Genomic DNA, 19769 nt, shown 5'->3' with positions numbered 1-19769 from the left:
TAGTATAACCTCCCCCCACCACAACTCTTTCTCATCCTGATCCATCTTCAGCTCCTATTCCCTCTACCCAACAGTCTGTAATTCTTGGGTTCCTACTTCTCAGACAGAACACAGTAATTTACTAGTATTTAACCTTAGTTGCCATTTTTCAGACCATATTTGAAAAGGTCAAAATCCTTTGAAAGCAATGCTGCCTGGTTCTGGCCATTAACCTAACTCAAAACTTTCAAATAACCAGCAATCCATTGTAGGAAAATTAGAAACATAAAATTTATCAATATTCTATAATATCTCTCTGATATCCTGATCCTTTATCATCATATTTCTTAATACACACAAAACCTGATAGTTTATTACTCTCAAAACTGCAATACCAAATGTGGCTTCTATGATTAATTACTCTCTTGAATTCTTCCAACGTAGAATTTGCAGTTGGTAGTGTCATCAATTGGACCCAGTGACGGATTAAGGCACGGGCTAGTAGGGCTCTTCCTAGGGCACCATTCTTTAAGGGGCACCAAAAACAGAAAAATTTTGACCACTGGAATGTGTTTTTAAACTTTTAATTGATAATGATAATTCATCTTAATTAACCTGTTGATGAATGTTTATAGAAGTTTAATAACTGGTCATTATTCCTACCCAATTCGAATATACTGCATCGCCTATCTCTAATATCTTTTATCTTATGTGTCATGCATTGCTAATATTTGTTTTATGGTACCAGTGATTGCCTCTTTGCAATAGAATTACAGTATTACAAAATGATCAGACTGATATAATCCCAACTCGTTTCACAGCATGATTAAGCGGTAGATATCATATTGAATTTTTGCTAATCATCTCAACTAATATACAATTACAGCATTCGTCTGTGAAATCTCAGTCCACACTATTACTTTGGCTTTAAATTCACACAATCATCGGGAGGGGAGTAAAAATTTCCCCTCTAGAATGCAAGCTTTCTGAACACCGTGTTAACTACCTCGTAGTCTTCCTAGACTACTATATAAACAAAGGGGTGTCCCCGGAAACGAACTACTTTTTCATATCATCATGAATCACGATGGTGATTAAAAAATCAAAACAATGTACAGCTAACTTCTATTGCAAAACTGAAGCAAGCATACCAGTCCAGCTCACTGGCAGCGAGACAAATGTAGAAGTGCGTGTTACAAATACGTCATTTGAAGAGGGCGGTTGCCCTGCAGAGCACGGTCCGTATAGCAAATGTCATGGGAACGCAAAGAGTTACAATCTTGTAGTGATAACGTTGATACCTTCTAAAGCAAGAACTTCTATAACAGTACAATATTCAACTGATAAGCTTAAATTCTTATTAAACAAGCCGATAAAGAGATAAAACTCCCATTCTAGTTTATGCCTGTGGAATACCGAAGTTTAATTTTGGAAAAATTTAGCCCTTCGCTAAGAAGAAAGAGCTACTAGTAAGTTACTGTTTCTTAATTAATATCTTAATTCTTAACGCATTTTCAGTTGTCAGAGTTGGCGCCATGCACCAGCTTTTTCGTGAAAGTTTCATTTGGGGGGGGGGGGGGTCCCAGTGATTAATAACAGTGATTTTGTCACTGCTGCAGGCGTATCTCACACTTGTAACAGTGACTCTTTTCCACGTACCCGTACCTGTTCGAACCTACTTCTATACTATTACAGAAGATGAAACTCAGTTTTTGAAGTGTAATTAATAATTATACTGAGGTTTGAATAAATGCAATCAACTTCACTTCTACGAAAGGCGCTTCCGTAGCCAGGTGGGAAGGAGCAGCAGTGCGTAGCACACGCTTCTTGATTAGACCGGGGTTCGAGCCCGTCATCACCAAATACGGAGGATGCGGAAAGGTTAAGGAATGACCACCGCATATCCTGGAGCAATATGGCCTTAGTTGCTAATGCTCCTAAAAACCAAAACAACAACAACAACTTCTACGAATATCAGGAATAGAGTGTTTCCAGGTGTTACCTAATGCCGTGATGTATGTGAAAATGATGTGGGCTTGAAATGAGTGATGGGCGTAATCGAATTTCATAGTTGAACATTATATATGCAAATAAGTATGCAAAGAAGAAGAACAAAAGCCAGTTAGGTAAGGTACGCAGACGCTTTAAGTGCGTTCCGTTTTTTTATTTTTTTTTTATGATTTTCAGTAGTGATTCTTAATGCATGAAGAATCACTACTGAAAATCAGATCAAGAATATTACTCCCTCTAGTTGCCTCCGGAACATGCTGATGTAGAAAACAATCATCCAATCAATCCACAAAAGCCTTGTTATTGTGTGTGACCAACCCACAAATTCCAGTCAATATGTTGGATTATTAAAATCCTCCATTATAAGACTCTCTGATTTACTGACCCACTCTATTTCCCTGTACAGTTTCGTATTATACCCATCAGAGTCATTAGACCTATAACACACTCCTACTCTCAATTTTGATTTCCCCGGGCTTATGTCACACCAAACTGACTCGACACCGCACTGTCCAGCGATGTCGACTAGCTGTACTTCCTTGGATTTTATGTGTTTCTTAACTAATAGCATAACCCCTCCTCCCTTCCTATCCTGTCTATCCTTCCTGTACACATTGTACTCCCCAAATTCTAGTTTTGCATTCCTTATATCTGTGTGACACCACGTCTCTGATATCCCAACAATATCTGCTTTTGATGTTTTGAGCAATACCTCACATTCATCAAATTTATTTACCAAACTTTAATGTATATGCAAGTGTACATCCACCTGTTCCTATTCTTACCTGCCCTAAAAAACCAAGTGTTTACTTGTACCGCAATGACTCCCAGCAGTCTCTGAAATACCCTGCATCTTGTTTTCCAGGCTTCTGCTCATTGCAGTAGAAGCAGTGCAAGAATCACTTTCACCTTTGCCAGTGGTTACTGTTAATCTATTAGTTCTTGTAAACCTCCAAAGCTAGCAGTTTTCCGACCCACTTAACACTGCCTCGATAGCATCAGCAAATATTCTTGCACCCTTTCTATTTAAGTGTATCCATCCCTGTAGAAGCAGTCTCTCCTGTTAACAACGTACCATTTACACTATAAACTTCCACAACAACAGATGGAAGTTTGTTTCACCAATCAACCACCCGTTGGCTAAAGTCAAACTTCCGTATATATATTCTGCAACGTCCTTCCTCAATTTGAATTTGTGCCCCCTCGTGTGTGGTCTGAGCAAAAAGAAGATTTCCATTAGCATTGAGCTTGCTCAATCCATTCAAAGCCTTAAACACCTCAATCAAATCACCTCTCAGGTGCCTAATCTCCAGATGCTACAATTTGCAGAACGGAAGCTTTTCTTGTTAAGAGCACACCTTTGTTCCGCTCACCAGTCTTGTTGCCCTTCTCTGTACCTGTTCCTTCCTAAAATGTTGTTTTTCTTTCCTCCACATTCTTCCTAAAATGGACTACGATGTGAAAACCTTCAAGGGAGCGCAAACATCCAAGATTACTCACGAAGGCGTTCGGTAGCTGGCTGAATGTTCAATCCTTTTTTTTTTTTTTTTTTTTTTGTAAAAAAATAAGCTTTCTGAATACTGTGAGGATCAGACTGAGTATAAAGTGTTTATTTGAGGAGTCTGTATTCATACCTATTGCAACCTACCGTATGCTGCTCCGGTTTGGTATGACAGAATTAAGAATGTCAAACTGAAATCAAAACTACTCTCCTTGCAAAGATCCGTGATTCTTACAATGCTCCGTGCCTGCAGAACTGTTTCAACTGATGCCCTGCGGGTCATAGCTGGAGTATTACCTCTGGACTTGCACGTTTTACATCGTGCCTTCTGCTACTTTCTAAAACATCAGACCTGCATGGAATTCTATGGAATACAGAATGATGTCCTTGTAGACACCAAAGCTGAAAGAACCCGGTTTTGGTTTGCTTTAACAAAAATTTGGCAAGATCGTTGGAATACAACCCCTAAAGGCAGAACTACATATAAATTTATACCAGACATCTCCTTTACAGCCAACAAAAAAAATTCCCTAGGTTCTCTCCAAACCTCTACACATCATTTATCATAACTGGACATGGCTCTTTCAACTCCAAACTCTTTCAGTTCAGAATAAGCAATACCGATCCTTGCCTTTGTCTCCAACTGGAAGACTGGGACTACATGCTCTATCACTGCTCTTTTTACGCTGACCTACTGAAATCCCTACAAGGCCGTATAAGCACCTTCTCACGCAACGAAAAACATCTAGTAGAATCTGCCTCACACCTTGGAATCCTACAACAATTTGCTTCTGATTTATTTGCTAGAAGAAAACTTCTGTTGTCCAATCCCGCTTGCACTTCACCTCCTATGGTGCCTCCAGCACCTTCAATAATGTCAGCCTCAACAGTGAGCGGTGTCTTGCAAAGATAAAATATTGTCACCTTGAATAGCTCTTAGAAGATTACATAGATCCAGTTTTTTTTTTTTTACTTTTATCCCCTCATCATCATCATCATCAACATCATCATCAGCCATTTTCAATCCACTGCAGGATGAAGGCCTCTCCAGCACCTTTCCCGTTCCTTCTGTTTTGAGCACTGGCCATCCATTTACTACCCAAAAACTCATGAATTTCATCTATCCATCTCCGCCTTTGTCTTCCAGGTTTTCTTCTAGCTCCTCTTGGATACCATTCTGTTATTTTCTTAGTCCATCTGTCATCATGTCTTCGAGCTATATGTCCTGCCCAAGACTCCGAGGATTGCTGGCACCCACTGGTATTGCACTGCTGCCTCCAGTGGGTGCGGAATTTGTCCAATCGACAATTCACTTTTTTTTTTTTAATTTTAAATTTATTTATATATTTTTTTTCTCTTTTCTTTTTTTTTATTTTATTTATTTATTTTTTTTAATATATTTTATTTATTTACTTTTGTGTAATTTTTTTTCTTATATTTTCTTTAGCTGTACCGCTAAAGAAAATAACTGTTTTTTTTTATTATTTTTTTTATTTATCTTATTTTATTTTATATAATTTTACTTCACCTTCATTTTATTTATTTATTTTATTAGCAATTTCCTTTTTTTTACTTTGTATCTATATATATTTTATTATTTTTTTTTACTTCTTTTTTCTTTTTTTAATACTGTTTTATTTTATTTTTATATTTTTTTAAATTTAATTTTTTTCTGTTCTGATCTATAAATTTTTATGTCAGTTTATTTTATTTTACTTTTTTTTTTTTTTTAACTAACTTTTTTTTTTTTTAAATTATGATTTTATTTATTGATTTTTTCTCTATGGTATCCTAAGTTTGGGTAGCTGTGGGTATGGAACTTGCTGGCACCCACTAGTATAGCACTATCTCCAGTGGGTGCGGGACTCGCCCTCTTCAGAGTAGACAGAGATTGTAATGATCTATCTCCACTTGGCTAAGGATATATCTAGTTGTGGCCCACCTCCTCATGGTGTAGACAGGCACCGGGCACGCTTTCCAGGAGATCGCCTGCCGGTGGCAAAGAGGCCAGAAACAACACAACAGCACATAATATACACAAACATAACACTACACATTTCTGGCCGCTCTACAGAGTTTTGTATCATCACAGAGTAACAGGGCGGAGATGAACTTATGTTCCTGGAACCGCTATACAGAAGATAGTGTACTATACATATTTGAAGAGTCTGATAACATGTTACTTTTCAGAATAGTCCCATTGGGGCTCAGTACACTATTGCCACCAATGCTGCAATGTTGATTCCAGCTGCGAAGATAGTTTTCTACTAGGCTTCCAGGAATGCATCCACTGGAACAATGACGCCACTGTTGTAGGAAACTGATTGCCAGCCAGGTATACTTGAAATTAGGAAATAGGTAAAAGTCCAATGGTACTAGATCTAGTGAATATGGAGGGTGGTCCAAGATTTCAAAGCCGCACTCATGCAGTGCAGCCATGGCATTGATAAATTTTTGAACAAGTGTGTCGTCCTGGTCGGACAAGATTCTTTTCCTGAGTTTTCCTTGGCTTTGATGTTTTCACGCAAACGCTTTTAATGCATAATAAGCCCCTGTGACTGTCTGGCCTTTCGAAAGGTAATCCACCAGCAACACTACATCAACATCCCACAAAAACCAATGCCATCACCTTGCCAGCAGAAGGAATCGACTTGGCCTTCTTTGGAGGGGGAGAAGCAGCTATGTGTCCACTGACTTGGACTGCTCCTTTGTCTTTAGCTGTAAGTAATTGACCACGTTTCGTTCATGGTCACAAACCTTGCAAGGAACTTTGTTGGATCTGCTTGAAAATGATGCAAATGTTCACTTGACAACTCTTATGTGATTTTGATCTGTTAGCAACTTTCGGACTCATCGTTCTGACACCTTTGTCTTTGCTAGAACCTGTGTTATTATGTGATGCACATATTCAGGTGAGATGCCCAAGACACTGGCAATGTGCCGAGCTGTCACTCGTCACCAGTTCATGCACACAGGGACAGATTTACACGTAAGCTAAACAAGCTACAGCTTAGGGCCTCATATTAGAAGGGGGCCTTGCTCCACCTTAAAAATTCTTTTTTAATATTGAACCAGTGAAGGGCCTTATATATATTATAAGGCCCTTCACTGGTTCACTATAGCTTAGGGCACAACAAGTTTAAATCTGGCTCTGCATGCACACTGTCAACAACTTCTGAAGTAATGGATTTTGCTGCTAACTTATTATTAACCATGGAACAGGAAGCGAAATCCTCCCCTAGTGTTGTAACCATATCCTCATGAATTACTTTTGGTGTTAGGTCTTTTTTTGTTCAAAGTATTGGATGGCTGCATGGTTACTGATTTTGTCCATCTTTCCTCATTCACACATCTTTGACTTCAGGGAAAAAAAAAAAAAAAAAAAGACGTTATTGAAATTGCACGAAACTTGGTGATTGCAACGCCGGCCATAAGCATGTTCAACCCGTTCTGTCGAACAGGGCCCCGCGCTTAAATGGTCTAAATAATAATATCATCCGGGTATTTTCTGCATTTCAATCAACCAGCTTACTTCCGTATTAATGTCTAGTCGAATTGAAAATTGCTAGAAGTGGCATCGAATGAAAGATCACATTCCAAGCTAAAAATAGTTAAGAATTATTGAAGGTCGTCTATTTACCAGGAAAGACTTCACTATAAATTATTTCAATCCAAAATGACGTGGCAAACAAAATTGGTTATGACAACATCATTATGACTTTGCAGGTTTAGAAATATTTTGTAACTATGTAAACAATGTTTGTTTGCAATAAATGCTTTAATAATATGTAAATGTGTGTGATTATTGGTTCTTATTATTATTTATTCATGTTCCCATTTTTATGAAATGGCAGCAATTGTTAATATTAAATATTATTCGTATTTAAAGTTTTTCTTCAGTGTAATATAAAATTATTTAGTTATTTCTTAGTTACTGTAAAATTGGAAAAAATAAAAAATTAGAAAATCACTATTACAAATAAATAAATGTAATAAATGCATAGTTTGAATAACAGCCGTGTTGGAGGTGGGTGGGGGAGGCAGGAGGACACACTCTTAAAACTTTCTACAAAATAAAATAACTTCTACATATTAAAATATTGAACCAAATATCGTAAACAAGTGACTCTCCTACGATAAACCAGATCACTGACAATATTTACTATTGGCTTATTTGCCATACTTATTTTCCATATAACTAAACAAGTTATACTCGTATTTAAAATTCAAAAATTCCCATCTTCCACACACTATACGTCTTCAGTTCATGTTTACAGCCTTGAGGCGCACGGTGCATTAAGAAATTGATATATTCTGATCCAATTTGAGCAGTCTGTCTATTAAATTTTATTGGTGAATTCCCAGTCCCAGATTCTGACAGTTTAATATACCGAAGCTCCATATCATGAAAGGTAAGTGGATAAACTTTGGATATGACCTGATATAAACCTAACCGGTGATCTGTCCATGAGCAGTGTACCGGTGTTGTTACTAGGTTTTAGGACCATTGACAACTAAGGCCATGTTGCTCCGTGTATATTGTCTATAAAACTTGCGTGTGTTCTGAGGTCCATTTTCTGCTTTCTGGACGAAAAACCCGATTTTCCAGGAGAAAAAAAAAAAAACACGCTACACTCGCCCGAGACGGATTAACTCAGCTACGTTTTGAAAAAGACCCATAAAGATTCCTCCCGTCATCGACGGGTCTCGAATTCAGGTTTTTTCCAGCCAGTGTGGGGATAGCGGGGACCCTATCAACTGTGCTACCCAAGAGGGCAAGCAATACTCCTCCTAGATATGTACCTTATTATGAGTAATGTACTCCTTCTAAAGATTTAGGATGTTCATTATTATAATGTACTCCTAGAGATTTAAGTTTCAGTAATAAGTTTCAGTACAGGGTAAATTTGAGTTACTGATACACAGCCATAATGAAATTTTAAAAGTATCTTTTAATGGCTTTAATAGAATTGCTTTCTGTCCAATTATTGGAGGATGGGAGTTTATTGTATAGTCGCTATCAAATCATGATCTTTAGACAATTGGCTACTCAACCCATAACGATTTGTACCTCGGTGTCAAAGTCGATCCTCACATATTCCCTCACAATGTATTTGAAAGTTAATTAATTCATTAAATTCTATATATTTGGTGTTGGGAATTTTTGTTGCATATGGCTTTTTATTTTGATGAAATATGGGCTCACGAATATTATTCCCGCTTAGGGCGATGAAAGCGCTAAATCTGCTCTTGGGGGTTAACAAGCTTGCTACTATGAACACCTTATGATAAATGGCCATCATCATCATCAGGCATTTTCAATCGACTGCAGGATGAAGGCCTCTCCAGCAACTTTCCAGTTTCTTCTGTTTTGTGCAATGGCCATCCATCCATTTAATTATTAATTATTATTATTATCGAATTATTAATATACTTTTTTATATTTTTATTGGAGTAAAGGAAAGTTTATTGTTTTATATCTTTAAAAAATATATATTCTTACATGATAAAGATCTTTAGTCCCAGTTCATGACTCTTCTAAGTTAGATGTTGATCCTCAGAGTGGACTATAAATAAAACTCATTAAAACTTTTGCGGGGATTTTAATTTCCTATTGGATGGTTAAGAGGCAGATTTTATTTGGCCACGGATGATTTTATCGTAACGCAAAATTAGGATTATAGTTTCGAGAATGAGAGATTTTGTCTTATAAATCTGATAAATTACTACGCTGTGGTTATAAAGAAGTTGGACGCGAGACATAACTTTGGTATTATACACTGTGCTGCCACTTTATTAGGTACACCTACCTAGTAGTGTGTTGAGCCTCTTTTAGCTTTCAAAACAGCCTGAATTCGTCTAGGCATGGATTGAACAAGATGGTAAAAACGTTGTGCAGAAATGGAGTACAATGAGACATGAGTGTGTCACGCAGTTCCTTTAGATTCGACGGAGGTGTAGGCCGGCAGCGAACAAGCCTTTCCAGCTCAACCCAAAGATGTTCAATAAGATTGAGATCAGTGGACTGAGCAGGCCAGTGAAGCAAAGAAAAGTCATTGTCATGTTCCTGGAACCATTCCATAGTGATTCGGGCATTGTCCACCAGCGCATTATCCTGCTGGAAGTAACCATCTGACTGAGGATAAACTGTCAACATGAACGGATGCACTTGGTCAGCAACGACGTTTAAGTACAATGTGGCATTCAGACGTGGATCTATGGGTATCAATGGATCCAACGTGTGGCAAGAAAACATTCCCCTGTGGGGGTGGCGCTGGTATTTTTTCCTTTTTTCCTATTTACTTATGCCTTGTATATCATACAATCTTTAATCTTTATCTTTATAATATCATATTCTATTCTTGTATTCCCTGTGAACTCTCTAAATTTCTCCCCTTTTAAGTTGGTCTCCACTTTGCATCTGACTTGTTATCTCACAGAAGAAACTGGCTCTAGGGAATAGCAGTGGTTATGTCCCCCTCTTGTTTGTTCAGGCTGGGTATTAGAATGACAAACACAGTTTCTCTACAATATATACAATTAGTTTATTATACATACAAGGAAAGAAAAAAAATTTAGTAAAAAACATAATACCTTAGTCATCAGGCATTAATACATGGCATGGACCTTGTTCCAGGTCTTGGACTTTCCTATACAGTACCTTCTTCTTACTATTACATCTGACCTTACATTAAATTTAACCTCCACTTAAATTAATTCCATTAGCGTGAGACCCACTATCTTAAACAATATTTGTGACTTTAAGTGTTTTCTTGTAAGGTTTACAATATCACTATATCTAGCGTTCTTTCTTAAATTAACTCTTCGTTCGAACAAGGTGACCCCGCTATTGATATTTAATTTAACTTACAAGACTTTGTGTCTTACACCCCACACCATAACACTGCCCCCAACACCTTGCACAGTAGTCGTCACACAATACGGGTCCATGGATTCATGTTGTTTTCTCCAAATTCTGAACCTTCCATCAACATGATGCACCAGGCACTTCGACTCGTCAGACCAAGCAACTGTCTTCCAATCCTCGATAGTCCAGTGCTGGTGTTGCTGTGCCCACAGGAGGTATGCTCTCTTGTTCTTCATTGATAACAAACGTACGCGATTTGGCCGTCGGCTGTTGTAGCCCATTCGCGACAAAGTTCGACTAGTGGTCCTTTGCGATATTTTGTTCTGCGCACCAAGATTATATTCTGATGTGATGTGCGACATTGTGGCCCGTCTGTTTGCTTGCACAATTCTAGACATCCTCCTCTGATCGCTCTCATCACATGCGATTTTTGTCCACAGGAGTGCCGTTGAGAGGATGTTTTCTGTTCGTTGCACCATTCTCGGTACACTCTTGAAACTGTGGTGCGTGAAACGTTCAGGAGAACTCCCATTTCAGAGATGCTTTGTGGAGCCCGTCTTGCACCTACTACCATGCCACGTTTGTAGTCTGTTAGATCAGTCCTTTTCCTTATTATTGCTACTGTTTGAATGCTTAACTGATACTAGAAAGGTTGTTCTTCTGCATTTATATCCACAACTGTGGTCATGACTTGCAACGTTGTGGGATAAACCATTTGTGTGCACAGCAGGGGTGTACCTAATAAAGTGGCAGCACAGTGTATATCTCGATTTTAGTACGGCTTTTGAAACAGGTCTTCAAGAGATGTTATTGTATGAATAAGAGCAAGTCGGGATAATAGGGAATATCCATCAATGGATTAGGGAATAGGGGAAGGATAGGCGGATCCTTAAAAGGTTAGCACACTTGCTATTTCAGTCCTTAAAGGACTGGAATAGCAAGTGTGGTCTCTTAGGGATTAGTGCTCAAACCTCTTGATACTGTCAACTGTCAGGTGGATAGTTAACGATCGCAACCAGGTTAAGCTTCTTCAAAAGGATTTGGACAGATTGCAGGTATCAGAAAAAAGGACAGCTAAAGGTTGATGATACCAAATGCAAGGTATTGCACCTAGGAAACAGACCCACAAGTGGTTTAAAGACTAGGAGGACATTAAAGTATATTCGAGGAAAAATTCTCACTGGTAAGTTGTTGTTTGTTGTTTTATGGCGCATTGGCATTTAAGGCCATAATGCCCCAAGTCGATCACTGGTGAGACAAGAACTAGATGGCACAATCTTAAGGAGAAATAGTACACTATATCTTGTGGAGTTTACCTTCGGGCGCAATATTAATATGAATATATAAAAAAAAGAGCAAAATTTAAATTAAAAATTTATCTTTAAAAATGTAAAAATAAAATTTATTTAGATACTTTTATCCCTTTGTACACTTATGAAAATTACTCCACACTTCGTTTTCTAGGTATTTATACTATAGTATATAAATCCTGATGCTTTTCGAACTGAACCTTGTTATTTCTCTGATTTTCACTGTTACTATAGGTACATTCGTCAAGTAAAGAAAGGATAAAGATGTCTGCCTCTCAAGTACATTTGTCAAGTAAAGAAAGGATAAAGATGTCTGCCTCTCAAGTTGCTGGTAGTGTAGTCACCAATTTTTCCATAAAGGTATATCACCATCTTGCCTCCCTTCCAGGAAATTTGTTTTATTCGCCTTTCAGCATCTCGATCGCATTACACATGCTTCTCGATGGTGCACGTGGCACTACAGAAGCAGAGATCAAGGGTGTTTTCGGATACAGCCCTACACAATCTAATGAAGATATAAAGGAAAACTTCCAGAAGATGTTGGAATTTCTTCTTAGCAGAGACAAGAAGTATGTTTTAGATGTCGCTAATGCGGTCCTAATCCAAAAGGGATTTCATGTCCATGAGGAATATGTAGAGGGATTGAAGCAGTTCTACAGGTCAGAGGTCAAGGAGGTTGACTTTGCCAAAGAAGGTGACGAAACAAAATCAATGGTGGATTCTTGGGTGAGAGAGAAAACAAAGGAAAAGATTCAATCACTAGTGGATTCGATCGATCCCACAACCGTATTGCTACTCCTTAATGCAGTATACTTCAAAGGAATGTGGACAACACGCTTCGACCACAAGGATACTATATCAGCAGACTTTTACAACAATGGATGTGAACACTCCAAGAAACCTGTTTCCATGATGTTCATAAGAGACAAACGATTTAGATTCTGTCAGGTAGAAGATCACGGCTTCACTGCCTTGGAACTTCCTTATGAAGGGGACAATGTTACTATGCTGATCTTCCTGCCTGACCAACTAGATGGGTTGTCGGCAATGGAAAAGAAATTAACCGTAGATTGTCTAGAAGAAGTAAAGAAAGTTCTTCGACAAGTTAAACTTGACGTCGTTGCTCTCCCAAAATTTAAGTTAGAATATAAGAAAGAAATTTCTGAAGAACTTAAATCAATGGGGATTAAAAGTGCTTTCGACAAAAGCAACTTCAAAGGCATCAGTGACTCCTCCGAACTAGTGGTGTCGTGGGTAATTCACAAGGCCTTTATTGAAGTGAATGAAGAAGGCTCTGAGGCTTGTGCAGTCACGGGCATATCTTTGGTAAGAAGGTGTGCGCCTTTGTTCCATTCAAAGTTTATTGCAGATCACCCTTTTCTTTTCTTCATAATTGATAAACAGAATGACATGGTAATATTCATTGGACGTGTAAATGAACTTTAGCAATACTGAAAATCAAAAGATGGTATTTGTATTAATTTTAGTCGATTTTTTTGGTCAAAGTAAAAAAGATTTAATGAGAAACAAAACGTTAATATGTGTCTTTTTGAATCCAATATTGTAACCTAATGGTATATTTATGTCGAAAAATGAAGAGGAAAGAATAAATTATATTTCATATGAATTTTCCTATTTTCACACAGTAATGCAACATCTGTTTATTTTTATTTTATGTAAACGCCAAACCCAAAAGTATTAGAACCTTCAGTACTTAGTGCATGGGTTGAAGGTTGAAACGTTTTATTGACATTAGAATTGAATTACTACAGTTTGTAATTTTCAGGATTTAGATAAGAATTAGAGATTTCCTCAACAACTCTTTTGTTACTGTCTCTTTAGACATAAAAGACAATTATGCCGATCATAGTGAAGTACAGTACATACTGGTGAAGGTGCGTACACAGTACAATGTACAATATGTATATCATATCATTCAGGATAACATAGATTTTTTTTTTTTTCTTATTAGGTTAGGTTTTCATGTGGACGAGTTATAAAAATTCTTTCCGTCAAGATGGGGATTCGAACCTAGGCCTTTTCCACAAGGTGTATAAAAACGGTAACCATAGCCACTTTACTACCCACGAAGGCGTGACATATGTAACAAAAGGCTTAGTAGGTAATTAAATACTGTACTGTATTATTACTATTAGTACCGGAAAATGATTCAAGAAGAAAGTTATAAAGCATTAACCAAAAAAAAAAAAAACTATCCACTCATCTGTCCATCGCGTCTAATAATTTCTTTAATTCCTAATCCCTCTTTAAATTTCTTAAAACTATCCACTTCCACACCACCATATGGAAGTTTCTTCCAGCAATCAATTACTTTGTGGCCGAAAGCAAATTTTCATCCGACTATCTAGCCACTCTTTTTCTATTTTAAATTTCTTTCCTCTTATGGCTGTGAATCGAAAAATAGTACCAATGCCAGCGATATTTAGCTAACTCAATCCATTTGAAGTCGTCTCCTCTCAAGTGCTTATACGCAGTGCATTGCATTATTAACTTTAAATCTCAACTGCTCCTCAGCCTATTTGCATAAATTTTCTAGATCTTAGAATTACACTTTTAGTAATGACTCTTATACCACGTGAACATTAAGATAGTTTATTCAGTTAATAACTAAATTCCTATACATTAAGATGATGTTCAAGAACCTTTCTGGTACCCATCATCAGACCATAATTTTGCACTGGCGTGTAAAATTTAAGGACCAGTCAGGTTTTCACCTGTAACTTCTCACAGGAGTGGCCTGGATAAGGGAAAAGCATACCAAAGGAACCTCTTGAGGTACAGAAATGATGAAGGAAACAACGACGGAAACAAAACGGTACAGAGAGACTTATTAAAAAATGGCAGCATAGCACTGGCTGCCATGATACAGATGCATCACTGCCAAAGATGGAACAAAAGCGAAAAGGTGGTCCTCAGTAGGAGGTGGGGCCACCCCTAATGTCGATGCAGGCTTTGCGCCACCTGTCCATACTTAGAACAATGTTGTTCATAAGTTCTTGCGGTAACATCGTCCATTTCTCTGTCAGCGACATCTTCAGCTGTTGAACATTTTCTGGTGGGTGTGGACGCACCGCTAGCCATCTCCCCAGAGCGTCCCATGTGTGCTCGATGGGATATAAATCGCCGGAACGGGCAGGCCAATCCATACGAACAATGTCCTTACTTTCCAAAAGCATATCACAGCAGCAGTGGGATGGGGTGTGGCATTATCATCCATAAACACGAACTCGGGGACAATGGCATCCAAGATAACGCCTCCCCAGACAAGAATACCTCGACCGCCATATCTATCCCTTTCAGTGATATCTGCGGGGTGATACCGTGTGCCAACCTTTCGCCAGATTAGCTGACATCCAGAATCGCTGCTGAGACTGAATCTACTCTCATCAGTAAAGAGTACCTTAAGTAAAGATTTTTTTGATTGTAACCTTTAAAAATAGTGTTGGTCCTTACGTTTTGCACACCAGTGTATTACCTGTTAATCCCCTGCTTGCCGAAGGTCTCGATCCCTACTGTTTATTCCGGCGCCAAAATACACAGTAGGGATCAGCAGCTATTAACCACTCTATAATGGTCAAACTTCGTTAAGCTTGATATGCCTTCATCAATGTCCTGTTGGGTAGCACAGTTGGTACAATCACCATCATCCCCACACCGAGTGGAAAAGACTTCAGTTCGAGTCCCGTCGCTGACGGAAGGCATTTTAGGGGGCTTTTGCTTTTTAAAATATTTTCAAAAGGGTTGAAATCACAAAATAAAAAACTATTTTTTGTTCTCCATACAGGTTTAACATCAAAAGTAGAAAAAATGTCTACCTTACTCTCTGAAGAAATTAATCAGGAATTTTCGGGTATGTTCGCCAAGTTCCCTATAAAGTTACACCAACGTCTGGCATCGAATCCGGGAAATCTGTTTTACTCCCCTTTCAGCATCTCAGTGGCTTTACATATGCTTCTCGATGGTACACGTGGAACTACCGAGTCGGAGATCAGGGAGCTCTTTGAATACGACAAAAATACCATATCAAGCGAAGATATACAAAACAACTTCCAGAAGATGTTGGGGTTTCTTCTTAATGAAGATAGGAGGTATCTATTAAATATCGCCAATGCGGTTCTAATTCAAAAGGAATTTAGTGTGTGTGAAGACTATGTGAAGGGACTTAAGAAGTTCTATCAGTCAGAGGTCAAGGAGGTTGATTTTGCCAAAGAAGGAGAAGAAACGAAGGATATGGTTAATTCCTGGGTTAGAGAGAAGACAAGGGAAAAGATCCAATCGCTGCTGGATTCAGTCGATCCATCGACGGTTTTACTGTTACTGAATGCAGTGTATTTCAAAGGAATGTGGACAACCCCTTTCAACCCGGAATACACCGTGTCAGACGACTTCTATAATAATGGACTTGAGGAGTCGAAGACAACTGTTTCCATGATGACCATAGTCAATAAACGATTTCGATTTTGCCAAATGTCTGAGGGTTTCACTGCCTTAGAGCTGCCATACGAAGGTGATCACATTGTTATGCTGATCCTTTTGCCAGACAAGATGGATGGGTTGTCGGCAGTTGAAGAGAAACTGACCACGGATTGTCTACAAGAAGTGGAGAAAAATCTTCGCCGAGTGAAACTTGATACCGTTACCATCCCAAAATTCAAAATAGAATATACCGAAGAAATTTCTGGAAAGCTTATATCTATGGGGATGAAAAGTGCATTTGATAAAGATAAAGCTAACTTAAGTGGCATTAATGAATCAGCTGAGTTAGTGGTGTCTAGAGTGATTCATAAGGCTTTCATTGAAGTGAATGAGGAAGGTAGCAAGGCAGCTTCTTCCTTTGCAATGGAATCGATGGTGTTATGTGCACGTCAATATATATTTCAATTTATTGCTAACCATCCATTTCTGTTCTTCATTATTGATAAAACCAACGATGTAATTCTGTTTACTGGGCGTGTAACGGAGTTATAAAAACTATTTTTGTGTTGAAATCATGTAATAGTTGAATTTTTACTAGATCATTTCTCTGTAATTTATGTTTTAGTTAATAAAGTGATGGATCCAATTGGCTACTTCATTTGTTACCCTTGCGACAGATGTATAAGATGGATAAACATTGTACAGGAACTGTATTTAAGATTCTATACTGCAACTAGTAGTGCTGTGGCGTCTAACACAAAGGTTGTTATTCCAGTCTCAAATTCAGAAAGCTTGTGTCCGATTCCTCCACCGTGGTCAAATTTTTCGTTCTTTGGGTAAGGTGGCATAGTTTTTTTGGTCTTTTGTAAATTTGGGCCTTCATGACTCAAAAACAAGAGTTGACCATTCAATATCCAGTTTGTTGGCTCAGTGTGATCTCATTGCTTTATTTCCCCTGGGCGAATTCTAAACAATCGCACCTCCTAGATAATTACATCATTACCAGTAGCTTGCCTAAATAAATAATTGCGTTATTTAATACAAGTATTAATCAGAGCCTGAACATTCTAGAACATTCAGGCCCAACCATAGTTCATGGGAAAACAACTGTTTCCAATAATAATAAACGAACGAATGTGCGCTAGACAATTCCACATTTTGCTCCTAATGGTTGAGTCAATGCCTGGTCGATAGGTTTCCAATACGCTTTTTTTTAGAGGTGACAAAACGAGTTAAAGGAACCGCGAGCGAGCAGTGCCGATTTGATCGTTGACTATGTAGGGTATGTCTTATAACCAAGGCACTTTAATGTAACTTTAAGAAGCAGCATCCCCATACATCAGAATCATAAGCCACCACTAATCACCTGTCCATCGACCTCAATAATTTATCTAGTTCTTCCATGAATTTATTCAAACTACTCAATTCCACAACAACACGAAGACTTGTTATAAATGTTTAAATTGAAAAATGTGTTCCTGTATTTTCAAAACTTTTTAATTACAGATGCCACACCAGAAACGGATATTGCAATATAATTTGTGACAACAATTTTCAATATAATTTTCAACAGATATTGCAGTTTAATTTCTGACAATATTTTCAGATATCTGCAAATAACAAAATAAAGAATTTTCTTATTTTTCGTCTTCCATATAGGTTTAACATCAAAAGGAGAAAGCATCACAAAGTAGAGCAGAATGTCTACCTTGCTTCCTGAAGAAATTCATAAGGATTTTTCTGACGTATTCGTCAAGTTTCCTATAAAGTTACACCAACGTCTGGCATCGAATCCGGGAAATCTGTTTTACTCCCCTTTCAGCATCTCAGTGGCATTACATATGCTTCTCGATGGTACCCGTGGAACTACCGAGTCGGAGATCAGGGAGCTCTTTGAATACGACAAAAGTACCGTATCAAGACAAGATATACAGAAGAACTTTCAGAAGATGTTGGAATTTCTTCTTAGTGAAGGCAAGCAGTATGTGCTAAATATCGCCAATGCGGTTCTAATTCAAAAGGGATTTAATGTGTCTGAGGACTATGTGAAGGGACTTGAGAAGTTCTATCAGTCAGAGGTTAAGGAAGTTGATTTTGCTAATGAAGAAGAAGCTAAGTCAATGGTAAATTCTTGGGTAAGAGAGAAAACAAAGGAAAAGATTCAATCGCTGCTGGATTCAGTTAATCCCTCTGCAGTTCTGCTGTTACTCAATGCAGTGTATTTTAAAGGAACTTGGACAACTCGCTTCAATCCAGAAAACACCTTCGCAAAAGACTTCTACAACAATGGACTTGAGGAGTCCAAGACAACCGTGTCCATGATGATCTTATGGAATAAACGATTTAGATTTTGCCAGATGTCTGAAGGCTTCTCAGCTTTGGAGTTGCCATACAGAGGTGATAACATTGTTATGCTGATTCTTTTGCCTGACCAGAGGGATGGACTGTCAGCAGTAGAAGAGAAACTGACCGTACATTTTCTACAAGAAGTGGAAAGAAATACTGAACTGGATAAAATTAATGTGGTTGCCATTCCAAAATTCAAACTGGAATACAGTGAAGAAATTTCAGAGAAACTTATATTTATGGGGATGAAAAGTGCGTTTCATGAAGGTAAAGCTAATTTACGTAACATCAGCGAATCAGATGAGTTAGTGGTGTCTCGTGTAATTCATAAGGCTTTCATTGAAGTGAACGAGGAGGGGAGTGAAGCTGTTGCTACTACTGGAATAGAAATCTCTCCGAAATGTGCACGTTTATATACATTGGAATTTATTGCTGACCACCCCTTTCTCTTCTTCATTATTGATAAAACGAATGATGTAATTCTGTTTACAGGGCGTGTAATGGAACTTTAAAAGTTAACTTTCTTTTGCAATTGTGTAGCGGTTCAGTTGCTCTTAAATCATCTCTAATTCCCATTTTGAATTAATAAACTGATAGATCCACTTGACTATCAACAATTTACTCTCTGCCTAGACATGTATAATATGAATAGGTCGTAACACATTGACACTATTCTATTAGGGTCACTTGGAAATGTAATTCAATTGCCCATGTCAATTGTGTGTTCTTCTTTGATCGATTTGCCTGCTTTGCTGGACGAAATTTCCTGGATTCAGGGGAAAAATGCCCATAAATGTTCCTCGCAGCATCGACAGGATTCGAACCAGGGCCTTTTCCAACCAGTGCGGAGAGGATGGTGACAACACCAGTATGCTACCCACGCAGACTAACACTTTAACAGTGAGCCATATTCTACCAAACTATGGAATAAGACTTGAGTCCTAGGTCGACGAAACGGTTCTTGGTTGGCTCTTTTTAAACTCGCCATTATTGAGTTATTCGTTCTCGTGAAACGGTTGGATGGTTTTTCTTCTGTAAACTTCGGTATTTATGCCTCCAGATAAGAAAACTAACCATTGAATACACAATTATAGATTCGATATTGTTATGCCTCATTGCTTTGTTTGTCCAATTCTCTTCGTATGATTGAAACCTATTGGCCATTATGTCGTCCCCAGGTGCTTATCTGCACCACAGCCTTCCAATAAACACCTTTTACATCAACGTACTTGTATTTCTGTTTAAAAAAAAAAAAATGTTTCCTATCAATAATACAGTAGATATTTAATACGAATATGTGAGGATTTCGGATAATAAA

The 19769-nt window shown here is 38.0% G+C and overlaps 3 protein-coding genes across 3 annotated transcripts in view; all 3 read left to right on the top strand.

Moving 5' to 3' along the window:
- LOC150075625 (uncharacterized) overlaps positions 1-13114 on the top strand; it is a 73233-nt gene extending 60119 nt beyond the window's left edge. The window contains exon 4 of the mRNA XM_090388596.1: positions 11903-13114. Coding sequence (XP_090244722.1) covers positions 11903-13114 — 1212 coding nt within the window. The remainder of the gene's footprint in view (positions 1-11902) is intronic.
- LOC150075621 (intracellular coagulation inhibitor 1-like) overlaps positions 1-19769 on the top strand; it is a 91187-nt gene that overhangs the window by 34112 nt on the left and 37306 nt on the right. The gene's annotated exons all lie outside the window — the stretch shown is intronic.
- Positions 1170-18963, top strand: LOC150075624 (uncharacterized). Its single transcript, XM_090388595.1, has 3 exons — positions 1170-1448; positions 15474-16654; positions 17800-18963. The coding sequence occupies exons 2-3, from the start codon at positions 15497-15499 to the stop codon at positions 18961-18963; spliced, it is 2322 nt and encodes a 773-aa protein (XP_090244721.1). The 5' UTR covers positions 1170-1448; positions 15474-15496.

The sequence above is a fragment of the Mastigoproctus giganteus genome, chromosome 14, assembly GCF_048544385.1.
Source record: "Mastigoproctus giganteus isolate SK-2022 chromosome 14, ASM4854438v1, whole genome shotgun sequence".
NCBI classification, from domain to species: domain Eukaryota; kingdom Metazoa; phylum Arthropoda; class Arachnida; order Uropygi; family Thelyphonidae; genus Mastigoproctus; species Mastigoproctus giganteus.
This window is presented reverse-complemented; position numbering and strand designations above follow the sequence as displayed.